The sequence below is a fragment of the Dermacentor andersoni genome, chromosome 2, assembly GCF_023375885.2.
Source record: "Dermacentor andersoni chromosome 2, qqDerAnde1_hic_scaffold, whole genome shotgun sequence".
NCBI lineage: Eukaryota > Metazoa > Arthropoda > Arachnida > Ixodida > Ixodidae > Dermacentor > Dermacentor andersoni.
The window spans coordinates 56,496,353-56,507,389 of NC_092815.1; the positions used below are offsets into that span (position 1 = coordinate 56,496,353).

General features: G+C 46.3%; 1 protein-coding gene across 1 annotated transcript in view; it reads left to right on the forward strand.

Moving 5' to 3' along the window:
• The window catches only part of LOC129387810 (arylsulfatase I-like), a 3,416-nt gene extending 618 nt beyond the window's left edge, over positions 1–2,798 (forward strand). Inside the window, exons 2-3 of the mRNA XM_055077383.1 lie at positions 566–1,002; positions 2,117–2,798. Of these exons, the coding sequence (XP_054933358.1) occupies positions 566–1,002; positions 2,117–2,254 (575 nt within the window). The 3' untranslated portion in view covers positions 2,255–2,798. The remainder of the gene's footprint in view (positions 1–565; positions 1,003–2,116) is intronic.
• The last annotated feature ends 8,239 nt before the right edge of the window (positions 2,799–11,037 follow it).

Consider the following 11,037-nt stretch of genomic DNA (forward strand, 5'->3'; position numbering starts at 1 on the left):
TTTTTTGGGCTACAAAAGTACACAACTCAGGCTATCAACAACCCAATGGGGTTTTTGCCAGAATGAGTGCAGAAGGGTTCTACTTTGCAAAAATTATGTCAAACCAACTAGCCCAACCACTTACTATTCTAACCCAATAAAGGCTACGAGAAGAAAAAAAAACGCAATTTATATAGAAGAGCATCAGTTTTCGTTCTGGTTTTTTTTTGTTCAGGATGCATAATCGCCAATAATGCGAGTTAATAATAAGCACGTTCTTCCTGCTTCTCATTTACATGTGCTCTCGTTATATTGCACAAGTGTTTTATTCGTTACCTTGCTTGTTTTAGTGTCGATTTGTGTTAGCGTGTGTAATCCGAAGCATAAAAAATAGTACTTTTGCTGAAACCATCTCTTCGCGAGTAGTGGCGGAAGAGTTAGCAAGCACAATGCCGGATGCATTAAGCACAATTCCCTCATTATCATGAACGCTAAACCAGCTTAACAAGAGATGCTTATTTGTGTGGTGGGCTCGTCATGTAATGCTCTTACTGACCCCTTTTTGCATTGCGGCGCGCGTTTTTAGGAGGCGACGTACAGACGCTTGGCAAGCTCGACGGCTATGATATGTGGCCGCACCTGCGCTACGGACTGGGCTCACCTGGAGTAGAGATGCTTTATAACATCGACTACAGATTCTTGAACAACGCGGCGTGGCGACTGTGGCGCTACAAGTTAGTACTAGATAGCACAGGGTTCATGAGCGAGCGGTACCCGAGACCTGGCGGAAGCCGCCCCAGCCGCGACCTCGACAAATTGCTCGACCAGTCAACGGCAGCCAAAGTTCTGCGTGGCTTTTACAAAAGAGACCGGCTCAGATTTCCTAAATATTGGCGGGAAAGCGCTACGTTGCACTGTCGTGTGTCACCATGGGATCACTTCCACCCCAAGGACTCCGTCCACCTTTTCGATATCGTCACGGATCCGTGCGAGCTGAACAATGTGGCCAGCTCGTACCCCGAGGTCAGTATCGACAGTTCGGTCGCTTAAGTCACAAACAAAGGTCTGAAATATGCCAAGACTGATGCTTCATCGGACAGAAATGAGCTTTCAATGCTTCTTGGGCCATAGCGGGAATAGTGCTTCAATCTCTTGACTTTGTTGCTTACAATTTTCTAAGGCCAGCAGCACCGCCAGCCAGTATAAGCAGAGGGTATAGCGTACTTCCAAGCATGAGAATTTCTACATTTCAAATGTCTGCTAGCAAAGCCTTCGATGTTCATGTTTTGTGTGGTAATGTCATAATTTTCGTTCATTACAAAGTACAGCGGGCATTGAACTTGTCTAGAATGATAAAGCGGCCAGCTACGGACTGCGTCAGCGTCGCCTAGCGGTAGCGCTCGAATACAACATCTATTGGTTACGAGTGCATGAACCTCGCATGCAGCACGACCATGCGAGGACTTATTGTGGTGTCGGCCTGCACTTTCTTCGCGAGCAATGACCACCGAATAATGCACTTGACCACACTGAACGACTGATTCACATTGCCTAATCTCCTCTCTTCGAGATGCACCGCTGTCTCGCGCGTTGAAATATTATACATGTGACGCCTCTTAAGTTTTACTTCACAGGAATTCATATTTCCCAAGTCAAACGAGCAGGAGCAACTATTCCCTAGTTGTAACACTTTATCTTTCATGCCAATGCACGGAATAACTGATGTCAGATGAATAATGAATTCGCTGCGATTCTTGCGATACTTTGGGAGTTTGCTCTTGAGAAAAGATTAGAAGACAGCAAGGAATAATTGAAATACAGGAAGGCTTAAACCGACTGCTTGCCTGTATACTGTATACTGATGTGCATGCCTAAAGTCATTGTTTTGACTTTAGTTCTGAATTATTCCTTGCGATATGAAACAAAAAATTGCGTCCACATTTACGTGATAAATATGTATCTAATGTGTCCAGGGGTGCTATTTATTTTTGTCAGCATTGATGAATGTTTCGTGTTGGCTGCACTGCAGACTTTGCAGATCCATGTGCCCCACCTAAGTGCTAGCATCTTTTCAACCATCAATATTTTGGGCTGATGGAAAAGCAACATACGTTAATTATGCCTCTCATGCCTGCAGATCGTGGCAATCATGAAGAAGCGCATTGACGCCTACCAAGCAATGGCGATGCCAGTGCAGTTTGAAGAGAAGGATCCCGCAGGCTTTCCTGAGAACCACAATGGAACTTGGGCCCCATGGGCAGGGACGACGTGCTAATATTTACTCCTTTTTATTGGTACTGGCTATAAGACCGGACGCGTAGCCAGTTTTCGTGTGATGGTGAGACATTTCCAGAGAACACGACTGACAGGCATGTCCCGAGAAATTGCCTGTGATGGCGCCTGTTTAGCGACGTATAATTTCGCGTTTGTACTAAGCGCTTATTCGCCTTCGTAGATAAAAGGCTACCATGAAGCCTGTTTTGACGATTCTCTTTATCTAGATTCTTGGACAGCGGGAGGCATTCTGTAGCGATGACAGTTTCAAGGCGATAATATTTATATATATTCTAACACGCGTGCGTCGGTACGTGCCAGATATTTATGCTAAGACGACGCAACGACCGTTGCAAATAGGACAGGTAATTTTAAAACGCAACAAGGACTGCCTCTTTGAGACGATTGTTTGGTGGAAATGATTGTTTCTCGGAGAAATTTACTAGAATAAGAGAAGAGAGAGAACGGCTAAATCGACACGAATGAAAACGTATTTATTTCAAGACCATGGCGCGCTGTACAAAGAGAATAAATTTTATTTTACGAAGATATATTCCGCATGTTTGTTGTTTCTGGATGTGGGCGCTTCGCCGATATATCGCACCAACTACAGCCACAATGTGGCCGCAATTATGGCCGGCAAGACCGTGGAGGCTTTGCCCATTCAATCCAGAGTAGGGACGTCAGTTTGTCCGGGAAGAGTGGGAGTTTTTTGTTCTTGACGGGATAAATTGTGATTCTATGAGGGGTTAAGAAACACGCGACGAGAAAGCTTGAACGAAATCGAAAGCTGTGGGAGTAGAAGATATCCACTTTCCTTGGGGTTCCAATTGCCATGAATTAACGCTTACCACGTTCTTCCTGAGTGCCCGAAGTACATCATAAGAAGAACGTTAACAAGAGCAATAATTCGCACATCTCGCGCGCTATGACAATCTGCGTATGCAAAGCTTTCGTGAGCCAGCAAGGCAGAATGGCGCATTACGACAAGAGGCACGCTGCAGACTTCAGTGACCAACGTGCCTTTCAGCAACCAAGGTTGACCATGGAGCCAATCCATCATAGGCAGCTACCATAGAGGAAATTGAGAAATAAGATGTGGTTTCGGTGACGGTTCTACATAAACTCGGTAGTGCTTTGGCCACGAAGTCGTGTCGTCTTCTGCATACTTCATATATAGCATTCCATGCAGGTCCCCTTTGACGCATGAACTAGGGGTGGGGGACAGTAGACCATACACACGAGCGCTTGTCTACCTCCTATCATGAAAGGCTACAAACTCTCCTCAACCAGCACCCCGCTGATTTAAAAAGTAGAGCAAGTTCATAACACTTGCGGTTAACGAGCATTGTAGAAAACATTAATTTCTTGTCTTAAGGATGCACACCGATGCGAAATCAGTGCCATCCCCAGGCATAGTTTTCTCCCTCGGAGCTGTACCTGCGTTGAGACGTTGTGCAACAATGCTGACATCGCAACCTCGATAATCTATATACATGCATTGGCTTCGCACGCCAGTTACAGAAGACCTGCTTGAAGCAATTTCGGCAACCATGGACCAGGTTCGTCATTTCGCGATGTTTTTGCTGCGTGAGGTTTACGCACTTACTACCAAGCTGGGTTACTCGGTGACGGTGAGGCAAGCTTACGCCGATACAACGTTTCATGGGGTTTCTTCCCACTTATCCACTGCCCAGTGTAAGCTTTCGTAGTACTATATAAACCCTGCAAATATGCCGGCTAGTTTAGTGTTGTACAAGTGTTTTCCCCAGGGGTGTGTGGAGGAGCACACTTAGCCGCATGAAACTGGAATCTCGTCAAGTACGGCGGATTGCGGTTCATGTGTTGAGAATGCGCCGAAGTATACACTTGTCAAACCGGCCGGCGCCATTACAATCACCCATGTCCAGGAATTTTAGACATTGCCCCCTATGGTTGTCTGTCGGCTTTCGCAGCAGGCACTAGCGTAAATAAATTGGCAGCATTAAAAAAATGACATTTCAATGACTGATCGCTATTTCACTACTTTTAGTTGTCGACGTTGAGAGAGTATGTCTTTTCACTCATGAGCCTACTTACGGCACTTCGTCGTAACGTGTTTATTGCGTCATAGCAGAATTATGGTCAGGATTAAAACACTGCTATTACGCAGCAGGAAAATTTCGAACAGTGCGGCAAATACGCACATTATTAGAAGGACCTGTCCTCTCGACGCTGATAAATAGCATGTGTTGAAGTTCAGGTGGCCTTTTGAAATATAATTTTGTTATGCCGCACATTGAGTGACACTGTCGCATTCCGGTGAAGTTCGACAGATAGTCGCCGGAGCAGTGTCCAAAACTCCTGGGTATGGCCGCCGCGACGTCCGCACGCAGCTCCTCCGCATATATATCAAGACATGATTTTCTGAAGGTATATCGCGCGGGCTAAACTCCGCCCAGCAACGAATAATTTTTTTGTCGCCAAAAAGTAGCACATACCCTGTGGTACATACCCACGGACCCAAGGTAGCACCAAAAAGGTTCATTCAAAAGCGGCACTTAGCCAGTGGCCTAAGTTTGTGTCTGGGAGGTTCACTGAAGGGCCGCACATACCCAGTGGTAGATACCCTGTGACCAAGCTTGGCATCAAGGAGGTTTGTGGCAGCCCCACTCGGGAGGTTAACCTCTCTACCTTTCCCTCTTCGTTCCTCTCTCTTTCCTGCTCGGGAGGTGGGTGGGAAGGAGGGAGGGAGGACTAGCTCAGGGAGCATGAGAGGCACGCGAAAAGAGAACGAAGTAAGCTCTGGTACTGTGCGATCACAACGCAGGCACCGTCTTCTCCATTTCTCCTCGGACGTCATGCCCTGCCTCGGAAGCCCCGATTAAACGGGAGGCGGTCTGACCGACGTCGTCGTCTCTACAGGTTCATTAAAGAGCGGTGCATACCTAGTGACCCAGGTTGGTGCGACATTTGGTTTTGAACCAGTTTTTTTGTCAGCGGAGATGCACAGTGTTCTAATAGTTCATTAGACCATGGAATATACAGTGTTCCATGTTGGACGGAAAAGTATTCCAGGCCCACACAACGAAAGAAACAAGCAAAGAGAAGACACCGGGAGGAGGAGGAGGAGGAGGAATAAACTTTATTTGTGCACAGCAGATTTGAGACCTAGGCCTCTACCTAAATGACGGCCTCGAGCCCGACATCGGGAGGCGCATAATGTATTCATTGAAGTTATGCGGATCCACAGCACATATTGAAATATATTGGAAGCAAAGCTTTCTAGGAGCAGTAAATAAAGTGCTTTAAAGTTGCCCATTTCATTCCTGCGTCTTCTTTGTAAAGAAAGTTGGCGCACGTGCCTGTGCGCCCGCGCACTCATACTACGCAATGTGGCAAACGCAGCGGTCATTTCAAACAGTGGTTGGCGCCGGCACGATAAGAGTATGCGTACTATTGTAGTCTAATAGTTAGAACGTCGGGATGCAGCACTGGGTGATCGATGTTTGATCGCATAATTGGAAACCTAATTCAACGCATGTAGTCTGAGCTATTCGGTCAGACAACAGTGGCAGCCCCTGTGAAGAAAGTACGGGAGGGTTGCAAAGAAAGCTTCACTCTAAAAATTGAAAACACCTGTGAATTTTAGGATGCCTGAAAGAAGATAGAGTAATAGTATGATTATGGTATTACTAGCAAAAGAGTATGCAAACAGAACGCAAAAGGGAAGCTGCTATAGCCTCACAGAAAGCTAAACATTATCATAACCTGTATCAGTCGTAGGTCTGCTTTTCTTGACAGGTTTTTCTCGGGTTGCACGCGTGCTGGCCATACCAATTAGTATCGCCTTGTTGGGACACAACGAATGCTTTAGTCAACGGAAACTCGTAGTGCAACGGTGAATGAGCAAAAACTTACATAACATCTTCGACTATTGTAGGGACAAGGATTGATGTGCTTGACTCGAAATATAGGCGGAGAGACAAATCATCGTTGGCAATGAAATGTGCTTCTGCTCAGTTGATGATATGTGACGTAGTTCGGCAGGGCTAGGCCAGAGCATTCGACATGAAGTGTTCTTGACGGCGTTCCCGTGCTGTTGAAGCCCTGTCTCAAAGTTATCAGTCTCGCATATCCCCACACATGGTATGACGTATATACGACGTCTGGGAACTTGTCGTTGTTGAGGTGGACCGTCACGTCGACTGGCTCACGTCTGAGTTTCAGGGACGGCACGTGCACTGCCTGCGTGTACTTACGTGACACAATCAACTTGCAGAAATTTACTGCTTAGCTTGTAGTTAGCCTTCCATTATTAAAGCTAATAATCATAACACTGACTGCAGCCAATGCCGTATGTGTCAAAAAAAAAAAAAAGAAGACAGCATGTCGAATGCTGTTTCTATCGAAATTTGTGTAAATATTTCGAATGCCAACGTCCGTTACGCCAACGTAGAGCTCACTCACTCTTCAGCACACCATTTTTCGCAAAGGCGTCTCAGGGACTCATCAATACATTCGCTTCTTTATTTGAAATCCCCACATATGTCACGTGCTCTGGCTTCACTCTGCCTGGTTTCAGAATTCGAACTTTTGGCTTGTTTACAACTTCGCGCGCGCTTCCATTTGGCTTCTTATTCTTTTCAGCGAGAAATTCGGCACTTGACTGCTTTAAGCCACTCAATACTCAAAAGCAGAACACGATAGCATGGTGGTAGTGAGGGGAAACAAAGAGTTTCAGACTGGTGTCACTAGAGGCATATCTGACAATAGAGGTCAACGCGCACGATCAGTATGAAAATAAAAGTAAAAATAAATTAAATTATGAGGTTTTATGTGCCCAAACCATGATCTGATTATGACGCAGTCCGTAGAGGGGACTCAGGAAACTTAGATCACCTGGTGTTCTTTACCGTTCACCTAAATATAAGCGCATGGGTATTTTCGCATTTCGCCCCCATCAAAATTTCGCATTTCGCCCCCCCACCTTATGTTTAGCAGCGCAACACCGAAGCCACTAAGCAAGCACGGCGGACAAAAATTATTTGGCTTGATTAGCTGAACATGCTGCGTTTGTGTCACATGCGTAGCCGGATACAAGGCATGCTCCGCGAGATTCAGTGTGAACCTACACTAAGCATTCACCAAACACTCATCTCTAATAAGCCGAGGAAAGAATGGTGGCCTCTATGTGATGGCCTCTATGTGAACTCGTTGTTGTTCCTGAATTCTGTCGTTCTCGACGAAAGCGATTACAAAAGTGTAAGCTTTCGGCCTTGATGGCATGGCATTGTAACAACTGTAAATCGCTTCAAAGATTTCACATTACAAAGAACATTACAAAGAGAGATTATTTGAATATGAGAAAGTGCCTTCGGTGGCAGTTACTGGCCATATATTGAACAACTTATATTGCTCTCCTGATTCAATAAATGGGCCGTAGTACAGTTTAATATGCTGTGAGATACTGTTACACATACATTGCATTGATGCACGCGGCCGTCAAATTAAGCGCTCATTTCAGAGCGATATCTGCAACAGGTACTTTCTAGCATCACTCTTGCACCAGTTGCTTCCTGTTAATTTTCGTCATGTTTTCATCATGCCAATAATAAAATTTAACAGTTGACTTCGAACCTGCAATCACGCCTTCGAAATCTGCTACGTGGAGCCATCCTCTGCAATTGAGAGGAATGCTAGGAGGACCAATCATCTGAAGGGAGTAATCATCTGCGGCAATTTGTAGAGGAGCAAGCCTCTGGGGGGCTTACACGCATGGGCGAGCCGTTGATTAATCGGAACCGAGTGTAACCAGATGGTTGAGTGCGTGGACGAGCACAGCGCTTATTTTGCTCCATGCAAAAAAAATTAAAAATAAGCAATAAAAGAGAGTTGCCGAGCGATCATTTTTTTTTCTCCACTTGAAGTTATTTTCCAAGTCCTCGCTGCTGTATATGTTCTGCCGTAAATTTTAGACTTTAAAGTACACCAAATGAGGGCGTATACATAGCAAAGGATACTTCGCATGCCTGACAATACCAGCAATGGTCATAATCTTACTCGAAGTTGACATTTGTGATGATCGTATTCTCCGATCCCCGCGTCAAACCTGGATGCCGTGGCTGCAGACGGCATCATACTCAACAACTACTACACTCTGTCACCCTGCACGCCTACGAAGTCGGTCCTCTTGACCGGACTTTATGCTAATCATACAGGTGACAACAGTAATTTTTTACGCTGTCGCTCCGGCTGACTAATCGGAATGAAAGGAAGAGAATGTAAAGGTTTGGTAAGCATGTGAAAAAAAAACAAAACATGATTTATTCATTTTCCCATGCACAGGCTACCCGGGCTTGCATGGATGGAAGTGTGCGGAATAAGAAAGAGTGAGAGATAAACGGGCTAGGAAAGGCAGGAACGTTAACCCGAAGAGATTCTGGTTTGCTACCATGCACTGGGAGAAGGGTGGCGGGTAATGAAAGGCGGGAAGAACAGTGGAGAGAAATCAGAGCCACGAAAAATATAGAGGAGGTTGGGAACATCTGTGAGACGTATAGTCTCTCTAATGGGCCACTCTAGCGCAAATGTATCAAGAGTGCCACAAGTGTACGGAGTTGCCGTAACCGACTATTGCGGTTTACCTTTGGACTTGCATCTCATGACCCAGTAGTTCTATGCCATCGGATACGAAACACATCTCGTTTGAAGGGTATGTCTTTCTAAAAAAAATGTCGCATTTCCGCGCGTAAAGTGAAGCGTCGATTAGTAAAGTGAACAGCTATACGAAGCAAGGATAGCAGATTTTTTACGCGTATAAACTTGCAAACACTCGCTTACTAACTAAACAAGCCCGGTGTCACGTGCGCACCGGCAAAGATGAACGGATCTCACTCGATGACTGCGGAAACTCGCTGTCAAAACGCTGCAGAGTGGAAGCGCGACAGCAGCACGCGAATTGACCTTCGTGCTGCCACTAAGCGTTGACAGTACAGCGCACACGAAGCTACTAGCACTCGACGCACTTTTTCAACATCGCAGATTGCCTTTAACATACGACGCCCGCATGGCGTCGCCGTACGCAGCAGCCGCTGGAGTAGAACTCCCCCTGCGTTCGCCCCCGCCCCATTCTTCGGGTGGTTCGCACGCGACGGAAGACGGTGTGCTTCCTCCCGCCCGCTTTCCTCCTTTGCCCGCGCAAGACTGATCTGTGATCGTCGGGTGACCCTCGCAAGTTTCATTCGCACATACAGCATAGGACGCGCCACGACTTCTGTCGTTCCCGGGGTCAACTTCCGGCAGCGGAGGCAGCATTTCGATGGGGGCGAAATGCAAACACGCCCGTCTACACGCATCGGCTGCACGTTAACAAACTCCAGGTGGTCAATATTTGTCTGGAGACCCTTAATATATGATAATTATTTTGTGGTTTTGGTAAGTAAAACGCCAGAACTGAATTTTTGAACTTATCCAAATTGGAGGTGCGCCCATAATCACACCGTTGGCGGAAAGTAATGCCTCAATCATTCACTGTGAGACTGCCAATAACGTCAGACTTTGATAAACTTTCTTTACATATGCATTTATGTTGCACCTTTCTAAGCGGACAAGTTACACGAAATATCTGCACTGCACATAGGCAAAATATAAATCGGCTAATACAAGCGTACCCAGCGACAGAGCAGGACTTCCTCGAGGAAATCGAGAAAAGATACATCTCGCAAGCGATGCCTGTCATACACCCGACTACACAGGGCAGGTAAATGACGAGTTAGACGACAAAATCGGTGAGTCAGAGGTCAGGGCAGCCTTACAGAAACTCAATACCAAGTCGGCACCCGGACAAGACGGGATAACGAATAAAACGCTAAGGAACTTGGACGAAGGGTCTATGACTAAGTTAGCAGAATATATTAACGCATGCTGGGCGGTAAGGCAGATTCCGCAGCAATGGCAGACCACACAAATCGTGTTAATACCTAAACCGGGCAAGCAACTGCAGCTTGAGAACTTGAGACCCATATCTCTCACTTCTTGCGTGGGGAAACTCATGGAGCACGTGGTCCTAGCGAGGATAGCCACCTACCTCGAGGACTGGGACGCGCTCCTACCCACGATGATGGGATTCAGGAGAAATATCTCAGCACAGGACGTTCTGTTACGACTAAAACAGATCATATAAGATTCGAGCAGATCGACAAAGGCAATTCTCGGGTTGGACCTAAAAAATGCCTTCGATAACGTAACACATGCAACGATACTGGATACAGTAGGAGAACTAGGACTGTGGAAATGGACGTACGATTACATACACAATTTCCTAACGGGCAGAAAGGCAAAGATCACGATAGCGGACCTAGTTTCGGAGGAGATCGAGATAGGCAGCGCCGGTACGCCACAGGGCTCGGTCTTATCACCGATGCTATTCAATATGGCGCTAATTGGGCTGCCAGCCAAGCTACAAGAAATCGAGGGACTCAATCATACCTTACACACTGACGATATCACCCTATGGGCGAGAAACGGAAGTGACGGACAAATAGAACAAACGCTTCAAACAGCGGTCGAAACCGAAACAATCGAACGATATCTAGAGGGGACAGGGCTAACCTGCTCGGCAGAGAATTTGTATCTGTTGCTGTACAGACCGACTCGCAGAGGTCACAAACCAAGCAACTACAGGCAAGATCTCACAATAGAGAGGAGATACAGTTAAAGACGGCCGATGGGAAACCCATACCCAAGGTCGACAGGATCAGGGTATTGCGACTCCTCATCGAACCCAACGGCAACAACGAAGAA